Source organism: Taeniopygia guttata, chromosome 5 (genome assembly GCF_048771995.1).
Source record: "Taeniopygia guttata chromosome 5, bTaeGut7.mat, whole genome shotgun sequence".
NCBI lineage: Eukaryota > Metazoa > Chordata > Aves > Passeriformes > Estrildidae > Taeniopygia > Taeniopygia guttata.
In genome coordinates, this window is record NC_133030.1 from 4,025,255 (window position 1) to 4,039,544 (window position 14,290).

General features: G+C 42.2%; 1 protein-coding gene across 2 annotated transcripts in view; it reads left to right on the forward strand.

Moving 5' to 3' along the window:
• KIAA1549L (KIAA1549 like) overlaps positions 1-14,290 on the forward strand; it is a 130,430-nt gene that overhangs the window by 79,985 nt on the left and 36,155 nt on the right. For both annotated transcript variants that reach the window (XM_032748514.3, XM_041716417.2), the window contains exons 11-13: positions 343-506; positions 6,287-6,477; positions 10,639-10,766. In XM_032748514.3, coding sequence (XP_032604405.3) covers positions 343-506; positions 6,287-6,477; positions 10,639-10,766 — 483 coding nt within the window. The remainder of the gene's footprint in view (positions 1-342; positions 507-6,286; positions 6,478-10,638; positions 10,767-14,290) is intronic.

Consider the following 14,290-nt stretch of genomic DNA (forward strand, 5'->3'; position numbering starts at 1 on the left):
ATTACTTGCACCTTTTATTTGTTTGTTTATTGTGTGAATGAACCGCTGGAGTGATATCTTAGATGGTATCTATCTTGTCTTTGGAGTGGATGTCTGCTTTTGCATATAACCAGGTAATATAAAACTAAGAGAAGAGAGTCCAGGGACTGGTGGATTCCAGTGTTGCTGATTTTTCCCTTTTTTCCCCCAAGTAATGTAATACAAAAGGTATCCCCCTGTATAGAAAGCTAGATTAACTACAGTGCTTTCATACCAATTTCTGCATGGAGGCAATTGAAGGCTGGAAGCAGCAGGAACCTTGCCCAGTGAAGCTTACCAATGCTGGTTTGCCTTTTTCTGCAGCTGTGGTGAAGAACCCCCCAAACAACCTGTGGATCATTGCAGCTGTGCTGGCTCCTATTGCAGTGGTCACCGTCATCATCATCATCATCACCGCGGTGCTGTGCAGGAAGAACAAGAACGACTTCAAACCAGACACCATGATGAACCTGCCTCAGAGAGCCAAGGTCAGTGACCTAGCTCCAGAGCCAAAAGTCCATTTTCCATCTGAGGCTGTGACTCTTGGGTAAATGCTAGATGCAGTTGAAGGATATTTGGAATGGAAAGGGTTGTTACTCACAGCTTGGATCAGTACATCTCCTGTAGGACCTCAAAACCCATGGCCTGAGCTATTCCTGCCTGTTGGAGGTGGGAATGTCTGAAGTTTGGTAGCAATTCAGACCTTGGCCTCACCAAAGTTCTCCTCCCAAACTGCTAATCCAGAATAGACATTCTTTGAATCTTTTTTCTCCTACTATTTTTTTTTTAGGTGTTTTGGATTTTCTAATTTATTTGTGTATATTTCTGGTTGAGTTCAAGCAATTATATTTTTCTTAAAGATATTAATCCATATTTTTTTTTTCCAAATCAAATGCAGTTCCAGTTTGACCCTCTGACAGAAAAATGTCACAGAATACTGTTTTATCTCCATAGTGAAAAAGCCTGCCCTCTCAATGCTGCTATTCAATGGCTCTTGATGAGGTCCACCCAAAGATAGGAGTTTTTTAGCCTATATGGGGCCTGTGTGTGAGTCAGACTGTTCCTTTGCCCTTTTAGATGGCTTTATTCTTCTCCACTGGTGTGGGGTTGAGATGATGAATTTTTTCTTTGGTTTCTTAATGCTACAGACAGCAGGATTATTGAGATTTCAGCTCTGTTGCTTCTGCTGAAAAATGTAGATTGGAAAAAGAGTTGAAGGAAGGCATGAGGCATTTGACAGCTCATTTCTACTTATCTTAGGTTTGTTGCAGATGGGTGCAGCTGGTGCCAGTAGGAAACCAGACATTTGTATCAAAAATGATGTAGAAAAGACATTTCCATTTTGGTTCCAGTGTGCTCATCTATTTATCCACTGTTATCCATCCAGTGTTAAGACTAGATCTACAAAAGTACAACACACAATATCACAAACACAGACAGGAATTAATATCATTGCAGTGCTATTTTATACCCCATTGAAGCCCCTGAAATGCAAATTATGCTTTATTAGGGGCTGTTGCCAATGCTATGCACCATTTGATTATTTTTAAGTGTAATATTGGTCCCAGCTAAAGGAAAAAAAAAAGATAATTCTTGTACATTGTTTTGAACTGCCCATCAATATGGGATGCTTACCAGCAGAAGAAAGTTGCTATGTAAAAAAAAAACCAAAAAAAACCCAAAAAACCAAAACATCCTACTGCTGGTTGAAATTATAGCACAGGAGAAACTTGAAAGTATTTTTGTATTTTAATCCATTGTTTTCATTCCAAAAAGAAAGACAGAATTGGATTTTTACTGTTCCTGAGAAGCCAGATGTAATTGGGCTGTAAAGTACACACTCAGGTTAAAGCCTGTTCGGTCAGGTTACATTTGCATCAGCCTTCAATGCATCAGATGGGAGCTGGATCTGCAATTGCTGCAATAAAACAGTTGGTGCTGAGCTCCCAGCACCCACACCAGAGTCCTTTCAGGATCTTCTCCTGCAGGTTTGCTCTTGTTGTAGCTGGAGTGCAGAAGGTCCCCTTCCAGAGTGCATTCCCCCTTTCTGGTTTATTTTGAGACTCCATAAAATTTAATTTAATTTAATTCATTATCTGAGAAGTGGTGCATTTCTACATGAAAGGTAAATTGTTTTCAATCTAGTTTCACAATGATGGCTCCATCAGAAATGTTCTGCCTGCTCTAGTTTAGAGTTTATGCTGGTATGTGGACTGTGGAAGATATATCCTGCAGTGGGACTGAGAATGGACTGGTTTGGTCATTCCTGATTTCAGCATCTTTAATTAAAATAAGGCTAAGAAACATATCTTGTGAAGATAATGAAAGAAGGTAATTTTGAAAAGAAGAGTTTTAGTTTGATTTTTAATTCCAGTGTTAAGGCTAGTGGTAATTGCATGAACTGTTATTGCCATATTTCATACAGTTTGGGAGTACAAATGAGCACATATCCACGTCACATTTAAAATGAGTCAGCTGTGTTCCACGGCTGAGGAAAGTGCCCAAGATTGCTGATTAACGCTGACTCTGCTCGAAGCGGAGTCACGGTGGAGTGATTTGTAGTTTTAGCAGCCGTTTTTTGGGTTTTGCCTCTGTGCATCCGAGATTGGCTGTGGCATCACCGGGGCAGTTTTGTGGTACCCACACGCGGCAGGCTGCGCGGGAGGAAGGAGGATGCGCTGGGATGATGCCTGCGTGCCGGGATCTCAGGTGCGCTGCTTGGCTCCGCCAGCCCGGCTCCAGAGGGGCTGCCAGGGCAGGGCAGGGCTGCAGGTGCTGCAGTCCTGCGGGAGGGAGGCTGCCACATCCCCGTTCCTGCAGGGCAATGGCACATCGACCGTGAAACACCAGCGGGAGGCGATAGGGGATGGAGCACAGCAGCGGGGATGCTGCCTGAGCCTGCCAATTAAGGCGTGACTTCTGCCTTGTGGCAGACTGCAGGGTGAATAAAGGAAGTTTGCAGAATGACCTCTCGTACGCAGCGTAGTTCGGAGGAGCTCTCTTGGGAATTGTGGTGCTGTTCTGTCTGAATTGCCTCAGCAGTCAGGGACATCTGGATGCAGTGGCAGGGGAAACGAAAATTGAAAAAGATAATTTTTTTCTCAATTTTCTCTCTAGCTGCAAGATGAAAGAAGTATAAATTCAAATTCGTGAAAATCCGATGGGATTTTATTATTTTATTTTAATGTTTTTATTTCGATGCTGTTTTTATTTTAAGTAACTGTTTTTGCTTTGAGGTTTTGGATTAATGTTAACTTTTGCCTCCCTTGCTTTCTAACTCACAGCATGCTTTTTAAAGTCTAGAAGTCTAGAATCTCATTTGTCCCCTCACCTGTTTTTTTTTTGGGTTTTTTTGTTTGGTTGTTTTTTTTTTTTTTTTTTTTAGATCATGAAAGAATAAGTTTGCAGGTAAAACGAGATAAGATCTGTAGTATAAGACTCACAGGCAAAAGCAGGTGCTGCAGGCCATGGGAAAACAAGCCTTATCAGTTTGATAAAGGGCACAGAGAAAAAAAAGTCAGTGATAGTATACCTGGGTATACCAGTAGAGGGGAGGGGCTGATCCTTTCCTTTCCTTTCCTTTCCTTTCCTTTCCTTTCCTTTCCTTTCCTTTCCTTTCCTTTCCTTTCCTTTCCTTTCCTTTCCTTTCCTTTCCTTTCCTTTCCTTTCCTTTCCTTTCCTTTCCTTTCCTTTCCTTTCCTTTCCTTTCCTTTCCTTTCCTTTCCTTTCCTTTCCTTTCCTTTCCTTTCCTTTCCTTCCCTTCCCTTCCCTTCCCTTCCCTTCCCTTCCCTTCCCTTCCCTTCCCTTCCCTTCCCTTCCCTTCCCTTCCCTTCCCTTCCCTTCCCTTCCCTTCCCTTCCCTTCCCTTCCCTTCCCTTCCCTTCCCTTCCCTTCCCTTCCCTTCCCTCCCCTCCCCTCCCCTCCCCTCCCCTCCCCTCCCCTCCCCTCCCCTCCCCTCCCCTCCCCTTCCTTTTTTGACTTTTAAAAAAATATCATTAGTGTCTTTTTCACAATCATTACAAGGAAAAAGAGTCCCAGAAACAACTGTTTCCATCTGCCCTTTGCCAGGCAGTGTAATCTCGTGGTCTCTCTCTATCCATTTAATATTTCAAAGGCAATATTAGAATCTCAGTCCTTCAGTCTTTGTCAGTATTTTGGATGTATTGGACATCTACATTTGCAGTGCTTCAGCTGTGCCTGATCGTGATTTAGCCTTGCCAGTTCCCTCCAGGGGTGGCAGAACCATCTGCTCCTGTGGGCTTTTACAGAGCAGGGATCCAAGAACAAATTTTATTTAATGCAATATGTCTGCTGATGAGGATGACTTTCTCAGCTCTCCTTTTATTGCAGTTTGTTACTGGACATGGTGGTAAGTAGAACTCTGATTAAAACAATCCTTCATTTTCTTCCTGTGGTAGATCTGAGCTGGGACACTGCAGAATTCTTTAGTAATTCTCATGTCCTGCAGCTTCTGGTTTGGTTTGTTTTTTGTTTGAAGAGGGTTTTTTTTTTTTTGGTTTGTTTGTTTGTTTTTAAAATAAGACATGAAGTTGAAACTTAAATTTGACTCTTTAAAAGGCATGGAGGGAGACAGAACTGATTTAATCACCTCTTATTTCTTGTTACCTTTTCTCAGAATATCTAGGAGTGTCTTAACTGACAATATTTATAATGAGGTTGAAAACTAATATTTTAATTAACATTATTACTGTGTAGGATGTTGTGCAGTATTTCTTCCTAACTGTCCTTCACACAGCTTCTGCTTCCCTTTCTTCATTTGCTGCTTCTGTAGCTATTTGGTTGCTGTTTTGTGATACCCTGCTTGCCATGGAGGGGTGAATTAGCATTTCTCTGATATATTGCAAATTCCATGGGGGTGATTTGTGGAGTTGTCTGCTCTCCCTTATCAGCATTAGCCTGCTCCTTAATGCACTGAAGCTTCTTATCAGAGGAATGCTGAAGTATGAAAACACATTAGGAACCATTAGCCTCAGTCTGAGCAGGAGTTTGGGAATGCCATGCAGGTCCACACAAAGAAAAAACATTTTTTATGTTTTAAAAAGTGAACAACAGCCCCATTCTTTTCAGACTGAGATCACCTGGCAAATCTATCAGAATTTAGATCTGCAGCTCAGATTTAGTAAGGGACACAACAAGAGAAAATGCTTTACAGAGCTTGTCCTTTTTCTGTTCCAACAGCAATTTTTTTTTTCTTGTGCTGATTTTCTTTTGAAACTAAAATATTCAATGATGACATACCAGGAATCAGGACTAATCAGTCATGAACTAATTCCAAATATGTGTGAAGTTTAAAATCACCTCTTTCTCAACTTTGAAGTGTTTTGTGGTCCTTTCTTAGCATTTTGTCAATAGTCTTTTTACTTCAGGAGGAGCAACCTTCCCATTTTTGTAAGTTAGTTTTACTTAGTGTAGCAAGAACACATTTTCCAGAGGTGGCCAGGAATTTCTTTGAGTGATTTATTTTTCTTTTTTTTTTTTTTTCCTGGTGCAGGTTGGTTTTGGTTGGGTTTTTTTTTCCCTTATTTTTTTCTTCAATTGAAAATGCAGTTTTGTCTAAATATTTAACTTTTCCATTGAGAGAATCCACCTTTCCTTGTCTGCTTTGCCCAGAAGGCATGTGTTAATTCTGCTGGGCAAGAACTGCCTTGCTTCAAGGCTCTGGTGAAATGCCACTTCCCAAGAGAAACAAGTGAAGTCAGTAATATCCTTCCCAGTAGGCAACTGCCAAGCCAGGGAAATCTAATTTCACTGATCTGAAAAAGATTATTTTCTGGAAAATGTTGCCCACAAAACTTTCTGATGTGTGCCTTTTTTACTTTGGCTTGACTGGGGATAAATTACTCCCACCCTCTCTGGAAACACAAGGGTTTTGTCAAAGAAGGTTTTCTGTAGGGTTTTATTTTTGTTTACTCCTAAGTTTTTCTTCCACATCCTTGTTTTCCCCACTGTCTGTCAAAGTAATTTCTGGGGGTGTTACAGCAGGGTAAGAAAGGTTAACCAAGATCAATTTTATACTAACTAACCATGTTTAAAATGTGTGGAATGGAGATCTCATCAGAAAATTGGTTTCCTGTTGGGCATTCACATTGTAATCTATTCATTTTTACCTGTCACTTATGTAATTAAAAAAGTTAAGGAGCAATGAAAAATTTTACATTGAATTTGAAAATTTATATCAAATCTAATACACCCTGGAAATTTCTGTTATTTCTCCTGGTTTTTTTTTTTTTTTTTTTTTTTTTTTGCAGCCAGTACAAGGCTTTGACTATGCCAAGCAACACTTGGGCCAGCAGGGAGCAGAGGATGAGGTTTTACCTGTGACTCAGGAGACTGTCATCCTTCCACTTCCAGTCAGAGATGCTCCTGCCTCCCAGGAGAGAGAAACTACCCAGGATGGGAGCACCATCAAAACTGCCAAATCCAACGAAACCAGGAAAAGGTATGGGCTGGCAGCTGGTGCCTTTCCACAGAGAAAGTGCCCAGTTATGTATGTTAGAGGACTGTAAATGTTAGAGGACTGTAATACGGATGAATCAGCCAACATGGGTACTGGTAGTTTCTGAGATGGGTTGTGAGAAAATGTGGAAGAGAAGAACAGGATATTAGCAATTCTACCCATCATTTATCAGGCCAAACATCATTCAGGGAGAAGCAAATGGCTGAACCCACTCAGACCTAGAGAACTAAAGCAGCCCACAGTGCAACCCTTCCTTTCAGCAGCTCCTCGCTAAATGAAGCCGATTAAATTGATGTAGGTTGTTTTTCAACCTTTTAAGTGCTTGATCTTGCAACCTTCCCATTAACATCTTTGGGAGAGTGTGAGTGCTTGTTTCTTTTTTTAGAGAAAAAGGTGTGATTTGCTATCAATTCTCAGTGAAGCATATGACTCCCCAACTTTTGGGTAAAGAAGTTGTGTAGTTGAGCTCAGAGGGTTTAATAGATATGTGCTGCTGGTTGCTTTAAGGTTTGGCACCGGGCTCTGTGTGTGGCAGGTGGCTCCTCTCCGTGATGTATCCTTGGCATAATGCTGGTGCTGGGTGTGTGAGGCTGCTGCAAAATAGGAGACAAAACCAAGTGAAGGAGGTGAAGTGGCTTTTTATGCATGTGTTGGTGCTGCACAAGAGATGAGCCCAAATGAAACATGGGAGCTGTAGCATGAGCACTGGTAATTTCTCAAGGAACCAAAAAACAGGTCTTCAGCCACTGTAAATTGCTGTCACTCCACTGGCAGCTGCTGCCACTCCAGAATTGGACCCAATGCCTTCAATAGCAGAAGAGGAAACCCTAAACACCCACTAAATTATGGAAGATCTCTAGATCAAAGCATTTACTGCAGGACAAAACTTCAGAAGTGTAAGAATAGACCAGATAATGTCTAGGGTAAAGAGTCCCAGGTTTGCACTCTCTTCATATGAAGTCTCTAGGCATGTAGGATCATGGATTCAAGATCCTCAGGAAGCTATATGGCTTCTCCTCTCTGCTGCAGGGTCAAACACCCCCCTATCTCAACTTTATCTACCTTATTTTAAAGTCTTCCACTGGTGGGATGATCACAACCTCCTCCAGCAATCTGTTCTCTCCTGCCTTTCTTGTTAGGAAGTTTTACCTCATGTCTGCCCTCAACCATCAACAGAATAGCTGAATATTCCTTGTCTTGGTCCTTGCAGGCAAGGAGAGCAGATTATTCCTTTATCCCAGCTGTTTTGCATGCTTTGAGGCTAGTTTTTCCTTGGCCCCCTCTGCTTGGAATTGAATGAGAGTGGAGCTGAGGATGGATACTGAAGGGAAGAGAGGAAAACAAACCTGTTAGGTAAACAGCCTGAAAAGAAGTAGCTGTTGTGTAGCTCACAGGCATTGCATGGGCCTGTCCTCTTGAACGGATTTGATAACATACAAGAAAAGCAGCTGATTAATACAGAGAAATTCTAGAGAAAACCAAGCCTTTCTTGGTTTCAAGCTGAGTCACTTCATCTTGTCCAATATTTCCCCCTTTGCAATAATGGGAAAGCTTGGAATACTCAGCACAGTGTTGCCACACGCTGTGACAGGAACATGCTGGAAGGGGAAGGTGTCAGCCAGCATGGTGTGGGGCTGGAGGACAGCAGGGAAGGGTAGACATCCCCACTGGTCATCAGCTGAGGTTTTCCCTGCAGAAGAACTGACAGAAGGGTCCTGAGCTGGTGCCTGGTTTGTCATGCTCCTTTGGCTGTGCAGTAAGTCCTGGAATGTGGGAAGAGTTGTCTGCAGGGCATACCAGCAGAGAAGAGCAAGCCAGCTGCAACTGGATGTAAAGTGTTATTCTGCCATTTAATGCCAGGCAGGTGTTCTTCAGGCTACAAATGATTGAAATGAGAGGGTTAAGGTCCTACAGCCTGGTCAACCTGTCCTTTTCAAAGTCTTCCATCCTTTGAAGAAATGACAACTGGAAGATGACAGTGACACCTGCAGCGGTTGCTGGTGCTGGGCAGGTCAAGTCTTTGCAGGAATTGTTCTTTAAAATGTTTTGAAGCCTCTCCAAAGCCATGTGTAAATACACATAAAGAATGTAAACCAGCCCTGTTAATTAATCCTCTAACCAAAGTGATTAAACACTTCACTCAGTCCTTGGAGTGAGTGCAGAAATCCCCCACTTGATCTGCACCATTTTAAACAAATGCTGATAAGCAAACTTGATCTAGGAAAGTTATTCCCATTATAAAATGTGCTGAACCTTGGTGCCCTTCTAAGCAAATAACTAAGAGTTAGTTTTCCCTCCTTCACGGTGATTACTTGAGTAAGTAAGAACATGGGGAATTTCAGTATTTTCAATTTCCAGGAGCTGTGTCTGGGAATGGAATTTAATGGTTGCTGAAGATGAAGAAATATTTCTTGCCCCTTATCTATTTGCTCTTTCATTCAGGGTACTTTACAGCCTAGAAAGGTCAGTTCAAACCAGACAGCCATGAAGTGGCTGATAATTGATCAGAGTATCTTTGCTATCACCACTGAAAGAAACTTCTCCGTTAATAATATGATGGCCACTTAAAAAGGATAAATACTTGGATTAGTGTCACCACAGAAATGGTTGTGCAAGCTATCCATGCTCACTTCTTTTCTGTGTTCCCAAGTCGAGCAGATTTTCTTCTGATGTTGGTCTGTCCCTGGAAGGATCTTTTTTGCTGGGCTGGGATTATCCATTTAGCAGTGACAGACAGGTTTATAGGGAGGAATTCTGCTTCTCAAGAATACTTATTTTCAATAGAATTTCACAAGGAAACCCTCAGGCTGGACTGAGTGGGGTTGCATGCTGAGTTCTCCTGGAGCCCTGTAGCTGGGAAGAGCTTGTCTCAAATTATACATATTTCTACTCTGGCTATCTTCAAAAGGGAATCCCCAAGAATTGCTTTTCTCACATTTGTCCATTGCTGTTCTGACCACAGTAAATACTTTCTACTTACACCAGGCAGGGTGGCCAGACCTGGAGGTAAATGAATGTTTCAAGCTGATGATACAGTATTGGCAATGATTTACAGGATGGTTTTGACAGTTGTTTTGTTTTAGTACCATTTTCTGGTTATAAAACCATTGTGACAGCAATAGAATCTGATTTGATTCTTTTTCTCTGTAAATGGAAGCCTCTGTGCCTAGGCCCATTTGTTTTCTCTAATGTAATCTCTTTACATCACCCTGTCACTGCCCATGACAACTCAGTGGTAGATTGCAGATAGATTTGTGAATAACTGCACAAGTCCTGTGGAGAGTTTCATTCCCTTTGTGGCAGTTTCACGTGTAAAAAAATAAAAAAAGTGACTGTGTCTGGATGTAAACTAGCACCAAATGTACCATTATCTACTGTGGCCTGCTTTTGCCAACTTGTGCATTAGGATTTGAGTAACTTGTCCATCCTGAAAAGCAGAGGAGCTGTGGTAGGAGCTCGTTCCCAGCACAGCCCAGAGCATGCTGCTTGTTTCTGTCCCTGCTGCTCACCGGGACTGAATGCACAGCAGTCCTGCCCTGCCCTCCCTGCTCACCCTGCACAGGGACCAGTTGCAGGACAAGGATGTGCAATGGCTGATTGAAACAAGCATTTTCTTATTTTAGGGGTTTCAGCCAGTGAGGGTGCTGGTTCAGCCAGGGTATGTGCCAAAAGGAGAAATTTCTTACCGTGTTGTGTGTGCATATGTGCAAAGTGAGTGAGCGTATCTTGCATTGTGGCTGCTGTTAATGCAGGCTGAATAATAAAGGAATCGATTTAGCCATGCATCCTAAAACAAAGGTCTACTTTATTTTCTCTGGGTTAATGACCCTGAATTGACAACGGGACTTTTTTGTCCTCGGTGGTGGCACTTTTGTCATTGTGGGGCTTATGTTTGAGGAGCAGTTGCATTCCAAGCCACTGAGATGCCCATCAGCCCTGAACTAATTGGGAAAGTCGTGTTGACCTCCCATCTCTCTGCTCCTACCTTTACCGCGATGCAGCGTGCTCTTTCTATCCTGTCTCCTTTTGGTACCAAATCAGACTTGAAAACTCAGTGATGCAAACCGCGCGAATGAAATAACCTTGAGACGAGGTTGAGGAGGAAGAACTCACGTCCTGCCTTGTTGCTGTGGTTACTTGCAGCCGCTCCCCGAGCCAGGCCGGCTCCATCCTCAGCAATGGCTCGGGAAAGCCCAGCTCCGGCCGGAGCTCCCTGCAGAAAGTGATGGCACCGCAGAAAGCGGCCAAAGAGGAGGGCAGGAAACGGAACGGTGAGAAGGGTTCGTTGTGGTCACTCCCATTGCCTCACCCACGCAGGCACCAACTAAACCAACTTCTTGTACCCTCAGCAGCCCCTGGGAATTTTGTGTGTGGCTCATTTGTTGGGTTTCCTCCTTCCCCTTTATTGCTTTAACTGTTTCATCAGATCCCATGAAACATCTTGGTGTTTGCTCTGGGTGTGGGCCTTCGCAGGTTTTCTTGGTTTTTTGTTTTTCCCCCTTTTTTCTTGGAATACCAGTAAACTAAGAAGACATGCTGCTTCCTTGTAGGGTTTAAAGCTTTTTTTTTTGTTTTGTAGTTCCCTAAGATGTTAATTTTCTCTGCTGCTGCTAAGCTGGCTGAGATCTGATGAGGATGAATTAATTAGATATAAATTAATTTGCGAAAGTGTGAAGCATCCAGTGCTTTGTCTTTCCTCGCATCCTTGGCACACCTGTTTGTCATTAACACTGTCAGCTTTTCCTGATGCACCTGGGATATCACACTGGATGTTTCTTACAAGACCTTAGTTGATAGGGGTGACCTTGTGACTCCAGATGGATCAGTGATGATCCGTGATGGATGAGAAAAGTACCCAATCACATTTCTTCCTTGCTTTTCTTCTCTTTGCTTATTTTTCCTGAGTTATAGCTGTGTTCCCATAGCTATGTTTTCCTTATGAATATAAAACTGGCTATCAGGTTCTAAGTTTCAAAGAGTTAATTATTTTGTCATTATATGAAATGTAGCTCATTTTACAAGACAACAACATTTGTGTTTTCCACAGTTAAAAGCTGTAATTTATGATGTTTTTTTTCTTACCCACCTAGGAAAGCCAATATTCAAACCAATGCTAAGTGCTGTTTACATGGGTAGACAAAATATTTTAGTGAAGGTATTTTGTCTTTCGTTAGGTTTTACATCTTCAAAGAAAATTATTAAGAACCCAGTTTTCTTTTTTTTTTTTCAGAATTGACTAACACCTAACATCCTTCTTCTGATCTGGGCTGTAGTGCATTTCTAGAACATACACATGCTACCTAAATAAACCTCTGAATGTAATGGAAGGAAATAGTGACCTTTCATTTTAAATCTTAATTTCATGATAATTTAGGAGGAACCTGTGCATGGGACACCTCATCTGCAGAGCCCTCTTGGCAGAGACTTCATCTCCTTCTGGTAGAACTCTCTTCACTCAGCTGCTGTGGCACTAAAAAGGGTCACCTGGTCATCTGGCAGAGATATGAAAGGGAATAAGTACCTTGCTCCCTGGTACAGAGAGGGGAACTTTTTAGCTGTAGGCATATCTTTTAATGTATGTTTAGGAGAGTTTCCTCAAGCAACCCTTTCAGAACAGCTTCTGAGCAGGAGGACATGGTCATGGCAGATGAAATGGCCTCCCCTTGTCAGAATTAATGGCATTGAGTTGGAGTTGTGTGATCCCAAATGCCTATGGAAATTGAAATTAAAATCCAAAACTTCAAGGCAGCCATTACTTCTCATCATAGAGCCTGCACTTTGTTCCCCTGTGCTGTGATTATAAGCACCGTTGTCACCTCTGACAGTTTGTGCTTTCCTGCAGGGTTTTACCTTTACCCAGAGTGTTCAGCATCCACAGAAGGTGGTATCTGTTCTTCCTTCCAGTTCCAGAAGGAAGCTGCTTTTCTCCCAGTTGTTTTCCTGAGCCTGCTCCAGCTGCCCAGCCTGGCTGGTGGCTCTTGCAGGCAAGTTGGCAAAAGCAGCAGCAGATTTTCTTCTCTGAGAAGCAGCATCTTCAAACTGGAATGAATCCCTTGATGGTCACATGTTGGATCTGGGGACTCCAAGTCAGAATGGCTCATTAGTTGCCATAGTAACAGACCAATTTTAGATTCTATTTCTTGCTGACATTTAGTTACAGGGAGGAATGACAGCAATGGATGTTACCTCAGTATTTAAATTCTGTATGGCTTGTATCAAAAGTGACTCCACATGGAGTGTGTCAGGGCTGTGCATGAACAATGTGAAACCAGCACAGACTGACAGGCTTGGCTTCAGGACTTGATGCTTTGGAGGATCAGGAGAACTCTTCAGCTGAGCATTATTTCTACTGAAAACACAAAATATCTCCTTGAATCAAACGCTGATAAGATTTTGTAAGATAATGGCATGTTTTTCTTTAATAACACTTATTAGTAACTTATATTAATAGGAAGTTTTCTTTCTAAAGTTGATGAGTTCTACATTCATTTACTTTAGGCACTTAAAAAAACCCAAACATTTTTTAAAAAGTACCCAGTTATGTATGTTAGAGGACTGTAATATGGATAAATCAGCCAACAGAGGTACTGGTAGTTTCTGAGATGGGGTTGTGAGAAAATGTGGAAGAGAAGACCAGGATATTAGCAGTTCTACCCATCATTTATCAGGCCAAACATTATTCAGGGAGAAGCAAATGGCTGAACCCACTCAGACCTAGAGAACTAAAGCAGCCCACAGTGCAGCCCTTCCTTTCAGCAGCTCCTCGCTAAATGAAGCCAATTAAATTGATGTAGTTTGTTTTTCAACCTTTTAAGTGCTTGATCTTGCAACCTTCCCATTAACATCTTTGGGAGAGTCTGAGTGCTTGTTTCTTTTTTTAGAGAAAAAGGTGTGATTTGCTATCAATTCTCAATGAAGCATATGACTCCCCAGCTTTTGTGTTAAGAAGTTGTGTAGTTGAGCTCAGGTTTATACTTAAACCTCATCACCACAAGTGGTGATTTACAAGCAGCATTCCACGAGAGTCAAACTTCTTTGTATAAAAAACCTTCTCCAGCTGGACCATTTTCTCATTTTCCAATCATTTGTACAACATCTTTGAAAACAGAAGTAACTTTTCAGAAGTCATTCAGTCAAGGGCCTCACTCCTTTTTAAAATACCAGTCTTGAAGACTATAATTTCTTTTGTCCAGGCAAGAGCTGTCTACAGGAGCAAAGAGCAGGGGAAAAATCTTGTCTGTATTATTGGTATAGCTAAAATCAAAGGGATTTTTGAATGTAACTCAGCCAGGCTATGAGACATTGCCTTCTTTATTCTACAGAAGCGTGGGCCACTAGTTTTCACTCTGTCTGATGTGGCAGCTCAGCATCAGAGCCGGTTTTTCTGAATTTCTGAGCAGTTGTCTATGGGGACTCAAAATAAAGTGAAATATGGCAACAGCAACGTTGTCTTGTAGCAGCTTGGACATAGTGTTAGCTGGGGGAGCTGGTGGATCCCAGCAAACATCCAGCACCCTTCCTCTGCCTTTTTGTGCTGGGTGAAGTACAAGTCGGAATGGAAAGGGCTGCTTCCAGAGGGTCACAGCCAACTGGGACAGATCTCTGGGGGTAAGATCCAGTCAGAGAGGAGCCCTGACAACTGTGCAGATTTGGACATGATGCCTGTGTCTTTGAAAGGCTGAGAAATCAGAGTGCTGGGAAGAATTTATGGTGTAGAGAAAGAAGCCTACTCTTTTCATCATCCTGAAGCATTACTTTCATTTGCCCCCAAAAGGTTGTTAATTGGGGATTTCAT